The sequence below is a fragment of the Dromiciops gliroides genome, chromosome 4 (genome assembly GCF_019393635.1).
Source record: "Dromiciops gliroides isolate mDroGli1 chromosome 4, mDroGli1.pri, whole genome shotgun sequence".
Lineage (NCBI taxonomy): Eukaryota > Metazoa > Chordata > Mammalia > Microbiotheria > Microbiotheriidae > Dromiciops > Dromiciops gliroides.
In genome coordinates, this window is record NC_057864.1 from 66,938,165 (window position 1) to 66,960,121 (window position 21,957).

General features: G+C 41.0%; 1 protein-coding gene across 5 annotated transcripts in view; it reads right to left on the reverse strand.

The window, feature by feature from the left end:
• Positions 1 to 3,537: 3,537 nt before the first annotated feature.
• The window catches only part of TNR (tenascin R), a 708,132-nt gene continuing 689,712 nt past the window's right edge, over positions 3,538 to 21,957 (reverse strand). For all 5 annotated transcript variants that reach the window (XM_043964080.1, XM_043964082.1, XM_043964083.1 and 2 more), the window contains 5 exons: positions 18,134 to 18,285; positions 15,561 to 15,657; positions 13,647 to 13,808; positions 7,010 to 7,173; positions 3,538 to 5,559 (listed from right to left, as the gene is read on the reverse strand). In XM_043964080.1, the coding sequence (XP_043820015.1) occupies positions 5,440 to 5,559; positions 7,010 to 7,173; positions 13,647 to 13,808; positions 15,561 to 15,657; positions 18,134 to 18,285 (695 nt within the window). In that variant the 3' untranslated portion in view covers positions 3,538 to 5,439. The remainder of the gene's footprint in view (positions 5,560 to 7,009; positions 7,174 to 13,646; positions 13,809 to 15,560; positions 15,658 to 18,133; positions 18,286 to 21,957) is intronic.

Consider the following 21,957-nt stretch of genomic DNA (forward strand, 5'->3'; position numbering starts at 1 on the left):
CTGGAACTTACAGTTTTAGAAAGTCTTAGAGTTTTCTAAAGCACTGAGAGGTTAAATGACTCATTCCAGGTCACACAGCCAGCATGTGCCAAAGGCAAGACTAAAACCCAGGTTGTCCTGACTTTGAGGCCAATTCTATTCACTATACTACACTGCCTGTCTCAGATTCAGCATCCTGGGTGCTTAATAAATAAATCAAGTGCTTACTGTTCTTCTAAAAGGGTGATAGTGACATAGTAGTGGGAAAAAAATCATTGGACTTGGAGTCAGAAGACTTGGTTCCAAGGTTTGATCTTTTTCATCTTGGGTAAGACACTTAAATTCTCTTTATCTCAATATCTCATCTCTAAAAGAGGAATAACAATACTTTCACTGGCCCCCTCCCTGGGTTGCTGTGTTCAGTCAAATGAGTTATTTGTGAAAGTGCTTTAATATGCACAAATTTTTCAGCCTCGCTTGCTTATTGTATAGTTCCCCACAGAATACAGTAAACTGGTTTCATCCATGACCTATGGGTACAATCAGTGTTGAATTCCCCAAGAATCAAGAAATTTATTAAATTAATGGCACTATGGGTCATATGAGGTTGGATGTGGGGATTGGGATATTGGGGAACCTTGAGTGAAAAGCAGACAAATCCCTGAATCACACAAGACCAGCTCAGACCCCTGAGATTCTGAAGCTGGTCACACAGATCAGTCAAACTAAGGCAAGGAGTGGTAGAGGGTCATAGAGAGTTGGAGAAGAGCTTAGATATCATTAAATTCAGCTCCAACATTTAAGAGGCAAAGAAAAGGGGGTTTCCATGGGCTTATTCAAACTGAGCTCAACTTCTTAGTCTTTGAGGGCTCCCTATCAAGTTTCCAAAGAAGGCCCACCAAATACTGTTGGGAAGAAGTCCCCTTTTGAGGGTGGGAAGGAGGGTAGAGATAAATCAAAGTGATCAAGAAACTAGCAAGCTCCCCTCACAATACCTAAACAAACCTCAAGAAGTTCTCTAGTGTTAGAGGAGCTAGTTTTCAGGATGAGAGTCCTGTCTTCTTTCCCCTGCAATCTCTACTAGAGGCTAATTAGGGGCTTTTGGTACAGTTGACTCCATAGCCTAACCAGTTTTTTTCTCATCATGGTTTCCATGTCTGGGATGGAGAGAACAAAGACCAGGCTGCATTACACAGTGGGAGTGATTGAAACACCTCCATTTTTGAGCTTTTAGCTAAGATCTATTGAAACCATAAAATAGAACTACCCCAAAGGGCAGGGGTTCTTGTACATGGAGTCACTGCTCTTTTCATGGACTGAATTTGAAAAGTAAAAATGGGACCATGATAAATTGGTTTTGTGTCCAGTGCCATGGAGGTAATTGTTCATGTGGCTTCTGCAGGGTATGACTGTCTTTCAATAACTATTTTAAATTTGGCTGGAACCTGTCAGTTTCCAAGTGGAATGAGGGGATTGAAGTTTATTAGCTCTTCCTACTTGATTTTTAGGTATGATAGTGGATTGGTTCATAGGATCCTAGATTTAGAGCTAGAAGGGACCTCAGAGGCTAATTAATTTAACCCCCTCATTTTATAGATAAGGAAACTGAAGCCTAGGGAGATGAAATGACTCACTTTGTGTATCACTCAGGTAGTATCAGGGGCAGGATTTGAACCCAGAACTTCATGATGCTATAGCCAATGCTCTTTTTTGGGGGTGGGGTAGGGCAATGAGGGTTAAGTGACTTGCCCAAGGTCACATAGCTAGTAAGTGTCAAATGTCTGAGGCTGGATTTGGACACAGGTCCTCCTGAATCCAGGGTCGGTGCTTTATCTACTACACCACCTAGCTGCCCCCACCAATACTCTTTTCACTGTGCCATGTAACTTCCTATATCCCTTAGGACATTACCCTCTTTCTTTCTGTCTTAAGCCCTATTTTGTTGCACTTTCAGAGTCTGGAGGAGAAATCCCATTGCTTCTCAGTCTTTGATTTCTCCCCTTGTGTTGCATCATTTATTTATTTGCAGTGCTGTCTCTCTACCTTTCATCATCTCTCTGACCTAGCTCCTGTCCAGTCATGGAATGAGAATATAATAATAAATTGGCAACCATGTTTTCATAACTATTTAGTCTTCATCTGTTTATAAGAAGATTGAGACTCATTTATATTTACTGATGTTTCTTTGTATAGGTTAAATCAATTTGATAACTGCCTCCACAGTCAGAATCATATGGGTGCTATAGCTGTCACATTGGTAGGTGGTTAAGGCATGATGTCAAGAATACTAGTTTGGAGCTCAGAATGATCTGGGTCAAATTCCTACATCTGTTGCTTCCTACCAGGGAGATCTTGGCTCAGTCATATAATCTCTCTTAGCCTCAGTTTTTTCATTTGTAAGATGAGGAGGTTGGCTCACTAAGGTCCATCTGAGCTCTAACATCAACTGATGACCACGTCTTCTGTGTCCTTTGTAAATAGATGGGGTTCCTGGTGCTGATCAGGGCCTGAAGCAGGAGATTAGGGCATCTTGATAGTTGATGAGCACGTGTGGGGTGAACATGTGTTTCTGAAAGCATATGATGAGGTAGTTGGTGTGTTTTACAATGCCCTAGTAAACATTTATATATTAGCACTGAGGGATGAATGGGCAAGGATAGCCAGGTTCTTTAAAAGAAGGTAACCCATGGCTCCATTTCAAGAAATAATATAGGAGTTTTAGGATTACTCAAAGGAAAACTGTCAAATGATATTTTATTACAGTGTGGGTCTATTTGTGGCATTTCTACAATGATCTTGCTAGGTGCCTTAATTCAACTGAATAGCAGGATCCTGGTTTTAGGGAACTTTCTTGATTAAGTCTACATTCCTAATACAAGCTGATTGGGGTCAAAGAAATATTTTTTTCAATATTTCAGCCTTGACTCTCACCACCACCTCTAGGCCCATAATGAATATGACCTTAAAAAAATATATGAAAGAGTTAAAGTTTCCCTTGTTTCCCTGTTAATCTACATGATTGGTCACTAAATAGATTCATGCCTTACTTGTCAGGATCTTTTCTGAAGTCCTATTTCTCTGTATTTGACTCTGAGATTCACATGTGACTCCTAAATTTTTACTTTTTTGTAAGGGAAACATCTTTTAAAATTTTCCAATTCCTTTCAAATGGCTCATCTGTCCTATGCCAGTTTCTATCCTGCCAATATCTGTAGTTCTTCCAACTGTTTAGGCCCATATATCAACTAACTTAGCAGAACAGGTAGAGGGAATATACACTATCTTGGGAGTCTTTAGAGACCTGGGTTATAGTTCTGGCTCTGCTCCCAATCAGATATCTAAGCTTTGGAAAATCATTTCACATCTCTGGGTCTGTTTACTACTCTCTAAAATGAAGATATTGAATTGGATGGACAATAAAATCTCTTTCTGAAGAGGCTATTTTTTCATATATATATATATATATATACACACACATACACATGTATGTATGTGTATGCATACATATATGTATGTCTATATACACATGTGTGTGTATGTGTGTGTATATATATATATATATATATATAAAATCTCTTGGATGAATTGTTTTTTCATTTTTTACTAACTTTGTGTGGAACCTATGCTGAATTCAAGATGGAAAATGTTCACCTCATTTTCAGTGCTGGGTGTGCCAAAGTCTTAAGAGACATATTAAAGGGGCCCAGTGCTCAGATTGCCACCTCACTGAATCCAAACAACAGTTTTACTTCCCCCTGAAAGAACACACACATTGGGAGACATACTAGTTAGCCCCAAGGGATTTCTGTTCCTTTCTAATGTAGCCAAGTTTGTGTTTGATTGCTCATGAATTTGTGAGCAAATTGCTAACTCTCAGACTCAAATGGTGAATGTTGGGTAAGGGTCCTAAAGTCTCTGGTATGGATCAAGTCCTAGGTTTGCTGAAAATGGAGGCAGTCAATGGACTATCACCATGAACTGAAAAGAGGAGGGAAAGAGAGCTGGGGAGCTGCTTAAAGTTTTTAACAGCTGGCATAGGATGTGGTTGAAATCTACTCTGAAAGTAGAAAAAGCTTCCAAAATAGCCACTGTGACTCCCTGTCCTCTTAGACTTAAAAAAAAAAAAAGAAATCAAATAGTGATAGTAAAGATACAGCATCTAATAAAATGGGAGGTAGGCACAGTTCTCTCCTCTTCACCTTTGGATTTCTAGATGTAATTTGCTCTGGCACTTTTCATTTTTCCTATCCTAGGTAAATAATAAAGGAAGGTGGAGGAAAGTTTCTCTTGAGCTCATCGACTAATGGGGTCATTCCATCTCTACTGGGACCAAGAATCTACCACTGCCACCCCATACTGGCTAATGGAATAGCTGCCTGGTTATTCAGCAGGATTACATTAACTTTAACTGGTTTGCCCATATTTCAGTGATATTGAATGAGTACAGGACTGTGGTAGGTGGCAACTCCTCCAAAAAGGGATCAAACATTGAGGAAACACAGGTACACGTTTTCTGTACTTACTCTGAAGAATGGAATCTCCTTGTTGGTGGGTACCATGTCTTATGTTTTTGCTATATTGTCCATGGCTCATAGCATAGTGCTGAGCATGTAATAGATACTCCATAGAGAATTGTTGATTGGTTGACCCGAGGGAGATTTATAGTACATTATGTATGACATGGCCTATGAAATCCAGTGTCAGGGATTTTAAGTGTTATGTATTCTGAATCAGTGGCTGGGAGCAGGGATGACAATTATGGTTGGGAAATACCATTGTTAGTGGACAAAAGAGAAGTGGGGTCCCTGGAAAATCTGAAAAGGAAGAGCACCTCTTGGGTAAGAATAATAAAAGGGACAGAAGTTGAGAATTTAGAACCATTTAAAGGGAGCCTAGGTCATTAGAATAGTGAAAGGCCAACACATTGTTGCCAGAAAAATTATGTTTAAGAGCTGTCTCATCTATTGGCCTCCTATTTAGGGCATACTTGTATTAAAAGTTGGCTAATATATCAGCCAGAGGGGTTGAATTGAAGCTCTATTTCAGAGACCATCAATAAGCATGACTCTCAGATTAGGAAGATGAAGGGCATCTCAGAGAGAAGACAAGGAGGAGATGAAATTCTGAACCCACTAAAATAAGGGTTACTGAACTTGTCCCTGGTTTGGTCTTTCATGAAAATTTTCCTTTGTCTCCTTTAGTGAGGAGTTGGGGTATGGTTAAATAGGAGGGAGACCCAGGATGAAGAGTCAGGACCTTGAAATTTTATCGCCTGGGAGAGCAGAATGCTGTGGCCCTGGTTATCCTCTCTGTACTGTCTTCCTGCTTCATTCCCACTTCCTTCATATACCCTTAGTAGGTTGCAATAGCACATGATTATTATTCCCCCCCACTTCATTTCATATTATAAAATACAAACAAATGACAGAAAAGGTCGGTTGTTTATGGGCTCTCCTCTGTTCACAGCTGTAGGGACCGTCGTTTCCTTCCAACAATAGGTCGGTGGTTGTAAGGCCGCATCTTCATTTCCACAAAGGGGATGGAGAACTCGTGGCCTTTCCAGTGATACCAGTTGATCCCCTGTTCCAGAGAATGATAAGGATGTCATATTCTCTCTATACTCTCCCATTACACCTACAAGCCAACCCCTAACTGGAAGAGATGATGGATTGTATGTTTTTAGGAGAAGCAAAGGGAAAAAGGAGCCCAGTATTTCAGTTTAGCATGTTTTCTTTCTTCTTCTTCTTTTTGGTGAGGCAATTGGAGTTAAGTGACTTGCTCAGGGTCACGCAGCTAGTAATTGTTAAGTGTCTGGGGCCAGATTTGAACTCAGGTCCTCCTGAATCCAGGGCTGGTGCTCTATCCGCTGTGCCACCTAGCTGCCCCTTAGCATGTTTTCCATTCATACATCTGATGGATCTTGCATTCTATTCAAGTTCCTCATGTGATCTCCATCTTTCCACTTTGAACATCCATGGAACCATGGGTCTCTGGCCTGAGATGGGGATACTTTATCTCTAGTTGCTGAGAGTCACCTTTTTGCTTTCAGTGCTAGTAATGGGTAGATTTTCCAAGTGTTATGGTGCACCTGCAGATCTGATCATCCTACTATCATGGCATTATCATGTGGAGGACAGAAGAGAGCTGCTTCTGGGAGATCAAGACATGTAAGGGGAAATACTTTGTAGAGACAGACTGGAGCAAATGTAGATTTTCTGTAACTGGTTCCAGAGAAGACTCTCTGATTTGCTACAAAGGGATATTCCAGGGGGTAACTAGGTGGCACAGTGGATAAAGCACCAGCCTTGGATTCAGGAGGACCTGAGTTCAAATCCAGACTTAGACAATTGACATTAGCAAGTCATTTAACCCTCATTGCCCCACAAAACAATGGTATTCCAAAGGTCCTACTAACTTTGGTTACAGTTTCTTTTCTCTCAGTGCTCTTGTGGGACCTTGGCAACTAATGATGGGAAAAGAGCCTATGACCTTGAGAATCTGGGAGATACAAAGGAGACCCTGAGCATGCTATTGTTCCAGGGTTTGGGTTTTGCTGTCAGCATAGGACCTTGATGACAAATTCAGGTCTCCTTCCCCCTGAACCATACTTCTTCCCTTTCCCCAGGGTTTCTTGAACCCTACCAAGTTCTTATTCCTGGGGATGACTTTTCTGGTTGGCTCTACCTTACTGAAGATTAGTGTCTCTTGTCAGATCTAATATGAAATGGAAGACTTCCTTTTTCTTCCTCTCCCTTCAAGTCCCCTATCCTGTTTTCCCTTTATTATTTGCACTGTTTTCTTAATTTCCTGGAGATGGGATTCCACGTCATTTACAAGGAAAACAATAGGATTCAGAATTATGTGCCCCTGTAAACTATGCGGCAGAGGGACTCCAGGCTCCAGTTAAAGTAAAACACCAATTTTAGGTACCTGGATGGGTGAAATGGTTAAAAAAAAAAAAAAGGTAACTGCTTTTTAATAATAAGCAAAATGAAACAAACCACCCCCTTTCCCCAACATTTGTCTTTACCTGACTGTGTCTGGATTCCCCATACTTTCCATTTAGGTTGGTTCGGTGGCAATTCTTATACCACCAAGCTCCCTTGTAGGACATGGCACAATTGGTAACAGCAACATCATTGTCTCTGTCCTCGGTGGAGAAGGGCCGCCCTTGGTGATAAGTAAGGGAATCCCCTGCAAAGAAAGGATTGGGATTTAATGGCTACTTATCTCTGAAAATATGTTCCTCTCTCTTACAAAGAAATTTGACCACTCAAACGTTCTCATTTCACAGAGTCCATTAACTACCCAGTGTCTGGAATGGATTTCTTCATTTTACATCCCATGATTGACTACTTCAATGCTACCTTCTCCAGCAACTTGGAGTTCCTCACATGCTGGCCTTTTACCCAGGCTACTATGCTGATCTCCAGCACTGGATTGCCTCTATTATCCGTATTCTACCATATAGGGAGCAGCTAGGTAGCACAGTGGATAAAGCAATGGTCCTGGATTCAGGAGAACCTGAGTTCAAAACCATCCTCAGATACTTGACACTAGCTGTGTGACCCTGGGCAAGTCACTTAACCCTCATTGCCCCACCAAAAAACCCCACAAAAAACATATTCTACCATATATCTATTTAGAGTCAGCTAGGTGTCAGACTTGGGGCCAGGAAGACTTGGGTTCAAATCATCCTTTAGACACTTATTAGCTGTTTGATCCTGAGGAAGTCATTTAATCTCTCTCAATCTCCTAAGTGGGGATAATAATAGTGCTTTCTTCCTAGGATTATTGTGAGGACAAGATGATAATATTTGTAAAGTATTTTGCCAGCTTTAAAATGCTATATATAAGTCACTGTTCCTATTATTACCTGGCCCATTACAGATTCCTACTATACAACTTCAGTCTGGTTCTTGTAATTCTTTCTCCTTATACCTCTAATCCTTTGCTCCTACATTCCCCTGTCAGTTGATGATTCATATCCTGCTTCACAGAGAAGACAGGGAGCATCTGCCGTGAGCTGTATTCTCTCCAGCTTTCACAGAGCACTTTCCCTATGTTTTATCTTCCACTCCTTTCCAGTTCAGTGGAAAAGTTTTCTCTCCTCTCTGATGATCCAAATCCCATTCCTCCTCCTCTCATACTTTAGTCCTACAATTAGACTCTGCCTCTCTAGCATTTTCCATCTTTCCCACTTCATGGGCTCCTTTATGTTCCTTTATGCTCAGTACAACAAAGATATATTAAATGCCTACCCAGACCTAGTTTTGGGGACAGATCCAAAGATAAAAATGAAAAGGCTATTGTTCTCAAGGACTTTCTTTTCTACTCAGATGTGGATGGATAGAGATAATGTCCCACAGATAAGTAAGTGCAAAAGCATTTGAGGAAGGAGGGAGCTCTAATAACCAGGAGAGGGGTTGGGAATCAGATAAGATGACTCCTGAGCTGAGCCTTCAGGCAACAGAGGGGCCTTTTCCAGAAGATGAAGGCTGTGCTTGGTGAAGAAGAGTGCATCACAGGCATGGTGTGTGCCTTTTCCAATTCCACAGTGGTTGGATGTAGGATGCCAAGCACAGGAAATAGCTAGAATAGTCCAGTTTTCTGGGAATGTAGAGTTAGTGGAGGAAAATAGCGTGAGCTAAGGCTAGAAAGGTGAGTTGGAATCAGTTTATGAATGGTCTTCATAGCCAAGACGAGGAGTTTGTATCTTATCCTAGGCGAAAGGTTTTATAGCAAGGGAATGATATAGACCTGACACTTCCACCTTCAAACACAATGAAATGTTCTCTACCTTAAGTAACACTAAGAAACAACTTTGTCTCCTACAAATAAAAGAGAGCTCTTTGGGGGACTCCTGACAACTCTTCTGGGATTGGTCACATTACTGTATTCCTCATGGAACCTATCTCCCACCCTAGATCTGAACCCAACTCACTTTCGATCAGCTGAGGACAACACACTTCTCGAATGCAGTCTATGATGAATGCCTCCATTTCCTAACCACTCTCTCCCTCTCTTAACTTCCTGCAGTATGATTTTTGTCCTTATCCACTCTACAGAAATTGTTCTCACAAAGGTTAGTACAAGCTCCTTGCCAAATCCAATGACTTTTTCTCAGTGATCATTCTCTACCATTTGTTTACCACCCACCCAGTCCTCCCTGTAAATGTCTCCTCTCTTGCCTTTCATGATACTACATTTTTTTTCTGACAGTCTTCTAGAGACTCTGCCCTCTTCCTGTGTCCTTTGTTAATTCCCCTTTCATCTTCCACCCAAAATTTTGTCCTAAGCCCTTTGTTCTATTTCTATAGAGGATTCCTATGGCTCTGATCCCCATAGCTTCAACTAACACTCTTATCTGGATGATTCCCAAATTCTTATCTCTAGTTCCAACCATACTCTGGAATTCTAGTCCAAAAATTTCTCATAGTATATAAGACATTTTCACTTGAATATTTTCCAATCACCTCAAACTCAATATGTCCCAAATAGTATTTACCCCAACTAAAATTGACTCTCCTTTCCAATTTCCTATTTCTGTCAATATGCCCATCTCCTAGGATTGAAACTTTAGAATCATCTTTAATCTCTCCCTTCATTCCCTATACCCAATGTCACCAATTGTTATTTTACTTCATTTTAAAATAATGCTCTGAATCTTCCATTCCTTTCTATTATACTGCAGATTCTCGTTGCCTTTTATTTGCAATGATTGTAATACCTCTTAACTGTGAACTTTAACAATGCCAGTCTCTTTCACTCCAATCCCTCTTGCCTAACATTTCTAGACTATGTTTCACAAACAACACTTTTATCACATTACTTTTGTGTTTCATAACCTACAACAGATAGAGACAATAGAGATACAATAGAGACTATGATCAAGTACAGTACAGTCAAGTGTAAACTCTTATGTCTAGCATTCAAGGTTTTTCTTGAACCTAGTCCCACAAAGGCAACATGGTATGGTAGAAAGAGATTTGGAACCAGAGGACCTGCATCTGAAGCTTGGCTCTGTTATTTGTGACTTGTGCGACCTTGGACAAGTCATACAATTCTCTGACTCTCAGTTATCACATTTATAAAATGAAGATGATTTCTGAAGTCCCTTCTAGGTCTAGATTCCATCTGTGTTGTGTTTATCTAATCTATTTAAAATTATTTCTCACTGTTTCCCAGCTCATACAATATACTTTGGTGAGACAGGTCGCCAGACTGTCCATACTATGTGTCATAATAATCTTTGTTTTTTTTTTTTTTATCTTGACTCATGCTCTTTGCCTCACTTGAAATACCATTCACAACCCTCTATGACTCTCCTAATTCATCCCCTTTATCAAAACCCAGTTCAGTATCCATCTTCTTTGGGAAGACTTCCTCAAATGCCCCACCTCACACTGATGGCTCCTTTCTCTGGATTTCTAAACTTATATTCATAACAGCACAATTTAGCACTTATTGTCTTTTTATTTTATGCACAAATTAGGGACAGAGGGAGTCCCTGAAAGTTGTTGAAATGTCTGCCATAGTCAGACCTGACACTTTTTACCTTTGAATATGCTACAGTGGTCTTTATCTGAATTAAAAAAAACTATCCATCCTATTTCAGGTTTTAAAAAATATCATAAACTCTTTATAGTCATGGACCACACCTCCTCAGTCTTCTTTTCTTTTCTTTTCTTTTCTTTATTTCTTTATTTTTTTTTTTGTGGAGCAATGGGGGTTAAGTGACTTGCCCAGGGTCACACAGCTAGTAAGTGTCAAGTGTCTGAGGCCAGATTTGAACTCAGGTACTCCTGAATCCACTGTGCCACCTAGCTGCCCCCACAGTCTTCTTTTATTAAATGACTAGTTGAGTGTTGAGTTCATATTAGCATCCCATCAGTCCTTGTTGACAAATGGATTTGTACTTTTATGTTGGACACCTATCAGAGTCCTAGCTGAAGATTTCAAATCTGTTTTAGCCTTGTACTGAGAAGAACAGTAGGAAAGAATGAACTCAGAGTGGAGGGGCTAGAAGAGGCACTGATAAATAGGGTTAAAGCCAGTGAAAATGTTTATAAAGCCATAAGTGGTAAGACCCAATCCAAAAATTAGATTGAGCAACAAGTCAAGTTAAATAAGAATGGAATTGGAGCAAATATTAGATTCTGAAAAGTGTAAGAGAGGAAGACAATGAAATCTTCCTGCCTCTAGGTCTTCAGGCTAAAGCTAGATAACCATTTGTTTAGGGTTGCCTGAACACAGGCACCAAATCAAGTGACTTTTTTTCCCCCATGAAAACACCTTCTAGCACAAAGCTAGAAGTAGGAAATTGCCTCTAATAGATCAGACTATAACCAGTAGAAATGAACTGATAAAAACTCATCGTAGTTATTTCTCTATATGAGATATGGTTAAGCAGGAAAGACCAATAGAAAGTCATCTGTATATAAAACAAGGTTAGAGACAAAGTCAGTGAAACCAAGAGCTGCAAAATTCTGGTTTGAATTAGGTTTTTGCAACCCCTCAAATGCCATTTTGAGGAATTGGGAAGTTTTGTGTCTTATTCCTTTTAGAGAAACAAGGACCAGGGACAGTTTATCCATGGGAATGGGATTAATTTTAAGTACCATGAAAAGGGAGTTTGGGTGGCTCCTGGTCATTCCTGGTTTAATCAGCTTTATTTCAAGATCTGAAAGATAAGGATGACCTTACAACTGAGAGTAGTGTAGTGGAAAGAGCACTAAAGGACCTTGAATTCTCTGGCTCATCTCAATTCTGGCTCTCCTATTTGTTGGCAGTGTGGTGAGTTAGTTGAACTTCTTTAAGCCTCAGATTTCTCATGTATAAAATGGGGATAATAACTGGTATCTTGGAAAGAAATATGGTAGAATGGCTAGAGGGCTAGCCTTAGCATCAGGTTTGAATTCCTCTATCTGCTCTATACAAGGAAGGAATGTGACCAAAGTTAAGATACTTGATCTCTCAGTGACTCCAGACAACTAAGACCCCAAGTGATGGATGAATTACTATTCTGCATTAATACAGGGGGTTTTCAAACCAAGAGTTCCTCAAGTCGCAGACTCAGGACTAAAAAATTGAGTATCTCTCTTATCTACCTCATAGGCTTGAAATGAGGATCTAATAGGGTGACATAGGTGAAAGTGTCTTGGGAAGTGCCCTATAAATGTGGGTTGTGGTTAATATTATTATCAAAGCTCGGCATGTTGCCTGGCTGAGCAAAAGGGTTTGTGGCAATTTTTTAAGATAGTATGATTGCCACTGCAAATGATCATTGAAGTATATACCATGGCAAAGGAAAGTTCAGGAGGTAAGAACGGCAAAGAACATTAGAGCAACCAGTGACATAACTGAAGCTAATTTGGAGTGACTAGAGAAGGTCGTCTGTGGCATTATACTGATAGCTTAGATAGCCATCTAAGGTTTGCAAAACACCTATCTATCTATCTATCTATCTATCTATCTATCTATCTATCTATCTATCTATCTATCTATCTATCTGTCTATCTGTCTATCTGTCTATCTGTCTATCTGTCTATCTATCTGTCTATTTATCTATCTATCTATCTAAATCTTATTTGATTTTCTTAACAAAAGCTTGGGAACAGATCAAAGGATCTGTTTGGATAGTATTCATGATATAATAATAGGGGTTTAGAGCCCCACTTAGGACAGCTAGGTGACCCAGTAGATAGAGGCTAGGCCTGGAGTGAGGAAGACTCTTCTTCCTGGGTTCAAATCTTTCCTCAGACACCTATTAGATGTGTGACCCTGGGGAAGTCACTTAACCCTGTTTGCTTCAATTTCCTCATTTGAAAAATGATTTGGAGAAGGAAATGGCAAACCACTCTAGTATCTTTGCCAAGAAAATCCCCAAAGGGTCATGAAGAGTCGGACACAGTTGAAAAATGACTAAACAAGAACAACAAAAGAGCCCCACTTAGCTGAAATACCACCAAAACCCTAGGCAGAGACAATCAGCATGCATGTCCTTCAGGCAAAGGAGTGAAAACAGAAGTGAAATGTTCAAATAAAGTGAGCCCATTACACTTAGAGCTGTGACTGGCTGAGAGAGGGCTGTGGTAGTTCTCCTTGAATGACTGATTTATTTGCCTTCCTGACCTGGGGAGCTTAATTTGTACCAGTAGGACTTCCCCAAGAACAGGGGCCCTGGCATACATCACCACTTATTTATAATGAAGCTTTTATAGCTACATGTCATGCCACTAGGAAACTTCCATCCAAATAATTATTCATTATAACATAGGACAATGGGCCATTTTATTGATTGATCTGAACCATAGAAATAAATATCTTAAATTCACATGCAACTTTTTGCTTTATAAAGCACTTCTACACATGTCATTTCATTTTATCTTTATGACTCTTTGAGGTGGGGAGGGCACTATCTGCCCCATTTTAGTAATAAGAAAGAAAACTGAAGCATGGTCCAAGGCTGCATAGCTAATTAGAGACAGAACCAGAACTAGAACCCAGGCCCTCCTATCTTTTCAGCTCCATCCACACTCTTGGTAGACCATATTGCTTTGTGCCCAGGAAGAGAGTTAACCACTTGTTTGTGGAAATATCCATGAGCTTCACAAGACCACCAGGTCCTTGTGGTCCTTGGGTTCTGAATCGGGGCAAGAAGGTACCAGCAGTGCCATTGTAGTCTCCTATGCGAAGCTTGTAGAGGCTTCTGCTGTCCCCAATAGAGAACTTGTCGTAATAGGCATAAGCTGCCTCTTGGCCATCTCTCATGTCTATCCGCAACTCATAGCGCCCTTGGGATGTGATCTTGTGCATGTTGTCCAGTCCTGCAGAGAAGAGGAAAGAATTGGAGTGAGACCTGGTCCGGAGCAGCTCGGGAAACAGAAGGGAGAATGAGTCTGTGTTCATGAAATTGGGGTTGAATGAAGAGGAGATGGCAAGGCATGGGATAGAAGAGGCAGCCAGACACCCTGCCTGCCTCCCCCTCCCCTCTCCCCTCTGCCTCCTAGCCTGACCACCCCAGCAGCAGAATCAAAGCTCTGAGGGCAGGGACAATTTCCTTTTTGTTTCTATCTATCCTGGGCCTAATGCAAAACGTTGCACATCATTGTTTTGTTTTGTTTTTTAATAGTGAGGCAGTTGGGGTTAAGTGACTTGCCCAGGGTCACACAGCTAGTAAGTATTAAATGTCTGAGGTCAGATTTGAACTCAGGTGCTCCTGACTCCAGGGCTGGTGCTCTATCCACTACGCCACCTAGCTGCCCCGCATCATTGGTTTTTAATAAATGTTTGCTGAATTGAATTCCCACTGAGCTGCTGTAGTCAGCACCATATTGTTCAGCATCAAATCATACTCTCATTGTATCACATGGGTTTGTCTTGTGCTCCCAGCTAGACTAGAAGCTGCATGAGGGCAGAGACCCTCTCTTACTTTCTTTCTGATTGGCTCCTAGAGGTCTTGATTTAGTTTTGCCTTATTATCTTCTCTATGCTTCTATGGTGCTTGTGTTGGGCCTGTCATAAATGCCCGAGAAATACTTATGGGTTGGTTGCTTGCCATTTTATCATTTCTATAATAACTTTCAAAGGCCTGGAAAAGGCCTTAGAGATCATCTAGTCCTTGAGCAAATGGAAGCCCAGAGAAACGAAGTGTTGTTTTTTGTTTTTGTTTTTGGCAGGGCCATGAGGGTTAAGTGACTTGCCCAGGGTCACACAGCTACTAAGTGTCAAGTGTCTGAGGCCAAATTTGAACTCAGGTCTTCCTGAATCCAGGGCCAGTGCTTTATTCACTGTGCCACCTAGCTGCCCCAAAGCGAAGTGATTTTCCCAAGGCTCACATGGAATGAGTAGCAGAAACAGTATTCACACCTAGTCCCTTGAACTCCAAATTCAGTATGCTTTCCATTACCTAACTAAAAAGAGAGACTGAATTTGTTAAATTTCCTCGAGGCTTCTTGTCTGACTTCTGTTAACTTTCATAGGTGGGCAGATTCTAATTTGGCATCAAGAACTGACCTCATAGATTCTGTTTGTACACATCTCTGTTCTGATCCATACTTCCTGCCAGTCCTGGACCTCCAGGAAATTGCCAGTCACCTCTAATGCCTTCTTAATTTTCCCATTTCCTTCCCGAAGCGGATAATAACATTTCTCTGTGGAGCTGAGAGAAGTGACTGGACTCATTTCTCTTGTGACCTAAGGCTGGCTGATGCCTTGCTTCTTGGAGATGAAAGACCCCCCTGTTAACTCACTCTGCCGTTTACCCCAGCTGGGCAGCTCTTTCCCTTTGTACTTCCCTCCTGTCAAATTCCATCAACATACCAGACTATTAATGAGGCTAGGAAGAGACAGCACAAAGAGGGAAATACCACAATAAGATAAAAACAGATCAATAGAGAAGCCAAACAGAGTGAAAGGTACTGAGAACAATTTGGGAGCTGTCAGCTTTCTGAACAGACACATGGAGACGGTGCAGGTGAGTGGGAAGAAAGTTCCTCGTAAACTGAGATGGACACAGAGAGGTAGGAGGTGGACAAAATGTCAAAGCAGCACAGAAAAGAAAAGCAGGGAGTCAATACCCAGCCAAAACTCATCCTCTAAGTTTCCGAACCCAAGACGGTAATCTGCCCATTTCCGGAAAAAATCTGTCAGACCATTCTGTCGCCTCTGGAACACCTAAAAAGGTAATGGGGAGAAATGAGAATGGGTGCTAAGGATACATATTAGGCAAACATCAGGCAGACTTGGGGTCTCTCTCTCTCTCTCTCTCCTCTCTTTGTTTCTCTCCATCTCCCTTTTTTCTCCCTCTTCTCCCCGTCTTCTCTCTTCCTTTTCTTTCTCCCTCTTCTTTCTCTCCCTCATTCTTTCCCTCTTTTCTCTCTCTCCATATCTCTCTTCCCTCTACTCCCCTATTCTCTCTCTCTCTCTCCTTCCTCTTTCTCATCTCTCTCTCCTTCTTTCTCTCCATTCTCTCTCTTTTTTCTCCCTCTTCTCCCCATCTTCTTTCTTCCTTTTCTTTCTCCCTCTTCTTTCTTTCACTCATTCTCTCCCTCTTCTCTCTCTCCATAGCTCTCTTCCCTCTTCTCCCCCAATCTTTCTCTCCCTCTTCTCTCGTTCTTTCTCTCCATCTGTCTCCCTTCTTTCTCCCTCCTCTCCCCCTCTTCTCTCTCCCTTTTCTTTCTCCCTCTTCTTTCTCTCACTCATTCTCTCCCTCTTCTCTCCTCTCTCTCCAGATCTTTTCTCCCCATTCTCTCTCTCTCTCTCTAGCAAAACAATGTTCCAGTATCGGGCCTGGTATTTTCAAAGATGCTTTGCTCCCCTTTCTATGTTGACACTTTCCTAATAGGATGGGGTGTGATATTGGCAATAACATCTACTCTCTAAATGTAGACAACAGCACAGGTATGCATAAATCCTTCAGAATGGTTAGGAGAGACGGTCCTGACCCTATGCTTTTCTATGTAGTTAAATTGGAATTTTTCACCAAAAGAAAGGGAATAACTCTCATCTGCTAGTGACTGACACCATCATATTGGAAGCAAAGTAACTGCAAATCATTCACTTTCCAAGCTGTTTAAGTGCTAATTTCATTTACCCTCCAATAAATCAGCCCCGACTTCAATTTCCAATTATGCTTTAAGAAGGAGGCACACATATGTCAGAGATATAAAAGGGAATGTCTCCCAAGAGCAGCTGTTATGAACAGAGGTACCATTTAACTCTTCAAAAACGACCCATTCTCAGCAATTTGAAAAGGCTTGCTCTGTATGTGAGCAGTCAGTGTGTGTATGGGGTGTTGGTTGGGAAGAAGGTTGGGATATAGGACTTCTCATCCCTCATTCCTCAGCTGCCCAGGGATACCTTGGGGTCAGACATTAAGGACATTCCATTTTTAAAAAATTCAACCTAAGCAATATTCATCAAGAACCTACTCTGTGCAAGCCTCTATGTTAGGCACTTGGGACACAATGATTAAAACAAAGTTGTCACTGCCTTCTAGCTTCAAGGAGCTGAGCTGATTCAACATGAACAGAGGGAAGTACGTGCCAAGTAGAATAAAAAAAAATGATGGCAGGAAGCAAAGCACTAAGAAATGGGAATGAACAAGGAAGGCCTTTGGAACAGAGACTGGAAGGAAGCTTGGAATGATAATGTGAGATGTGAAGGAGTACATTATAAGCACGGAAGACGCACCTGTACAAAGGTATTCATTCTGAGAGAACCTACATTGTTTCAACCATTAGTGGAGGGTCATCCGTTTTACACTCAAGCCTACACCAACCAGAGCCCTGGCATAGGTATGAGGAGGACCAGAAAATGAGGCCTTTCTGAATTAAAAGTTTTGAATATTCAAGGCCCCTGAAAATGACCAAGTATTCTTGGTGAGAATCAGAGTGGATAGTAGTGATGGGGATAGAGCTAGTGACAGGAGCAGGAATTCTGAGGTCCTGATTCTGGCCAAGTCCACATGCCTCTGTCTGGCTCCCAACATCTGATTTCACACAGTGGGACTAAGAAGAAAGAGCTTTTCCAAGAGATCATTCAACCCACTGGCATGTAGAACTACAAAAGCACTTCGCCCCACTTCCCTCTGGTAGCTAAGGCCCACAGAAGAGCCACTATCTGGACCTGCTAAGTTCCTGGACTTAAACTCTTTTTGCTTGCTTTTCTCCTGTTCTTCCAGGGCCCTTCTTTCAGGGGCCTCAGGTGTTCACCATTTCAGTACCCCTGCTCCTGTCACCATTTTTATTATCCCCATCACTATGAGCACTCTGGTTCTCACCAAGAATATCTAGGAAAATTCAGAGACCTTCAGTGTTCAAGACTCCTTTGGATCTTGCTGTTCCTGCCCCTCCTTCCTCTTCCTCTTCCTCCTGGGGAAAGGAGTAGGAGGAAAGGTAGAGAATCCTGGTTTTTCTCTCAAATTCCTGGTTACTTCTGATGAATCTCCCAGCTTTAATCTTACTTGCTTCCACATTGCTTAACCTGTCTGCATCTGGGCTATTAAACAGGGTTTGCAGGACACTGAAGAAATGGGAGAGATTGAATTGTGGTGATGGATAAGAGGACATGGTAAAAGGAAAAAAAAAGGTGAATTTATGGAATGCTATGAATGTTGAGAGGCTCTGAGAAATCCCATATGGTTACTTACAATCCAGCCGCCCCCGTCTGTTGTCATGTCACAGTACACCTGCACCCTCTGGCTGAGGTCCCCATTGATGGAGATGGTGTAAACCCCACTGAGTGTGTCTCCATTCATCAAATGCTGGGCACAGTCCTGAGGATGAGGGAACACCCGACCCCCTGGACAGGGAGAAAGGGAGATTTCCTAAGAATGATCATTTCTTTAACCATCTATAGTAGTTCTTCCCAGCAGAGAAAGATAAAATAGTTTTTTCTTTTTTTGGGGGGGGAGGGATGCATACATACACACACACACACACACACACACACACACACACACACACACACACACACACACAAAAACACCTACCTGGAAGCTATCACAATAGACAATAAAGCAAATACCTGAATTATGCTGTGAAAAAAAAGTATATTCGATCTGTTCAAGATATGCTTTATAGTTTTATAACTGCTGATTATGGTCACTTATGTGTAGCTCATAATAAATCAGTAAGCATTTCAGGCAACCAATTTGTCGGCCACCTTTCAAAAGGACCTGGGGCTTCTAAGCATTGCTCTATATTGTCTTAAAAAATGCCACTGAGATGTGCCTGAATAGACAAACCTCCAGGGAGCAGAGTATTATGAATTAGTGCAAGAGTTGGTAATCTTTTAGGGATGAAAAGCCATTTCAGGATATTATAGTAAAGCTTTTTGAAAAGCTATGTTATATTGGGCATCATAAGAGTGTAAGTGTGGTTTTAAGCTTTAATGCTTAACACACATGTGCATCTGTGGATGTATATATAAACAAATGTATCTATACACACAAATGTATGTATATTCATGTATCTATATAACATACATGTAGTGTATAGATACATATACATATGTATATATGTACATATAAAAGAGAGACAGCATAATATAGTAGAAAGAATGCTTGGGGGCAGCGAGGTAGCACAGTGGATAAATCACTGTCCCTGGATTCAGGAGGGCCTGAGTTCAAATCCACTTGACACTTACTAGCTGTGTGACCCTGGGCAAGTCACTTAACTCTCATTGCCCTGCCAAAAAAAAAAAAGATGCTGGATTTGGAGTAAGAGGACCTGGGTTCAGATCCTTGGTCTTTTGCTCATTGCCTTTGTGTCACTGAGTAAGTTCCTTAAAGTCTGTGGGTCTCAGTTCTCCTATAAAATGATAGGGTTAGGGGCAGCTAGGTGGCGCAGTAGATAGAGCACCAGCCCTGGAGTCAGGAGTACCTGAGTTCAAATCTTGCCTCAGACACTTAACACTTACTAGCTGTGTGACCCTGGGCAAGTCACTTAACCCCAATTGCCTCACCAAAAGAAAAAAATGATAGGGTTAGACTTGATCGTCTCTAAGGTTCCCTTTGGTTCTAAATCTGTGATCCTCTTGGTATGTTTTGTGGGTGTGATCTGGATTGTGATTTTATGACACATGTAGATATGTGTATTTGGGAGGATTGAAGGGCATCAGGCCATTGGATGAAATCCGAAGATGGTATGTTGGAAATATTTTGGGACTGGCTGAAAAAATTAAATATGCCTATAGGTCTATGTTTATAACAGAAGGATTCTAGCAACACATCAGTTAAGCTTCCAGGGGGCTTTAAGGAAATACACCTCTACCAGAGGGCAGAGAGAATGTTACTCTCAACCCTCACTCCCATATTGACCATGTCATTGGAGAGAATGGGTCAGCCTAGAGCTTAGAGAACAAACTCAATACATTGGTTCAGGGATTATGTTCTTATTGAGACATAGAAAAGTGACACTATGGCCTCCAGAAAGGCATTTATCCTTGGATCTCAACAGAGAGCGACATCTAACAGGAATTTCACAAGGGTATGTGTTACCCATTTGTACATGTGTTTTCTGTGTGGATGCCTTGACATTGTATCTTAAGTCTGTACCAACTTTCCCTATTGATTTTGTGTATATTTGTGGGAGAGTGTGCCCTAGAATTTGTGGTTGACATTTTTGTAACAACTATTTGTGCCATATACATTTAGTAAATATAACAATTAGAAGCTAATTAACTATAGTTGATTAATTTGTAATCAATGGGGAACATACTAGATGTCATGGACAGGTTTTTTGTTTCTCCTTTTTTGCAAAGAAGGGAAGGCAGTTTATTTTCTCAGGGACAGTCATAGCAACTTACCATTGCACCACACTGCCTCCAGAGATAGTTTTTTTGGGGGGGGGGTGGGGCAATGAAGGTTAAATGACTTGCCCAGGGTCACACAGCTAGTAAGTGTAAAATTTCTGAGGCCAGATTTGAACTCAGGTCCTCTTGAATTCAAGACTGGTACTTTATCCGCTGTACCACCTAGCTGCCCCTTCCAGAGAGATTTTAAATCAGACTCATCTGTAATATTCATTTCTACTAATTTATTTAATTCATATAGTGTTTTAATCTGGCTGTAACACACTGTTTCTCTTGCTCTAGGTTGGTTTGCTCACCCAATCTGCCTTCACACTGGCAGATCTGGGTTTCCCAGAGAAGGACCACTACCATACAGCTGTGAGTCGAGCACTAGGGGGTAACCCTATTGAGTGTATATTTATGTATGTCAATATACTCTTTTTTTTAATTAAAAATTTTTTTTTGGTGAGGCAATTGGGGTTAAGTGACTTGTCCAGGGTCACATAGCTAGTAAGTGTTAAGTGTCTGAGGCCAGATTTGAACTCAGGTGCTCCTGACTCCAGAGCTGGTGCTCTATCCACTGCGCCACCTAGCTGCTCCCTCAATATACTCTTACTATTTGCCATTATAGCTCCTGAGCTCCAACCAACGTACATTTACATAAAATCAGTCACCATGACATCTTTAGATTTTAAATGTGAAACATTTACTTAACTTATTGTTAAGTAAATAACATTATATTCAAATAAAATATATAAATATATAAAAATAATACATATAATTATTTTTTACAAAAGCAAGAATAATCATAATAGCTACTTAATATTAATGAAAATACAGAAATAATAAACATATCACAATCTACATATAAACCTAGGTCACTTCCACTAGAGTATCCATAGGGAAGAGTGGGTGCACAATGATAGAAACCTATCAGGAGGCACATGTGTCAAGGGTACCTCACAACTTTATATGGTGGACCTTGATGTCCTTGGTTCCTTTAGCAATAATCTATCCATTGCTCTACTAACTGTGTCCCTTCTGGTCTTCATTACTTGCCTGCTGGGCAAAGTCTCTCCTCTTTTTCTTTTGAATTGATGAAGTAGTAAAAAGCTCTTTTAGCTCATAGTTGCCTTTTACAGGACTCTGAGAACCTGTTGAACAACTGACAAGTAGCGACAAGGAGTTTCCTTAAGTCAGAGAACAGCAAAGTTCTTCAAGTCCGACCCTTTGAGTAAAGCAGACAAACTTAGTCAGCTCTTCACTCAACAGGATTCTGCTTTGTTTAATTATCTTCTTTTACTTAAGATCAAAGTTCAGAGCAAAATTACTCAGGTGACTCTCTGGACAATGTAGATAAGTCCAGCCAGCTCTTTACTTAAGAGGATTCTTCTGTGTTCAATCAGCTTCAAACCTCCTCTTACAGCAGAACACATTCAAAGCCTGTCTTTTCCTCTGTCTCTCCCTCTCATACCAAAAAGGGAAGTAAAGAACAACTAGGCATTCCCAGAGATATTATCTCTTTTAAGCTGTATTTGGTCCTGGAGATACCTCCAACTATATCAGAGTTTAGCTTTCTTCCAATGAACTTCCCAGAAACCACTTTTCCGGGCTTTTCTTCAGCTTAATCTGAAAACAAGTTTTTCTCTTCAATTGTGTCTGTCTCTGGACAGAATTGTA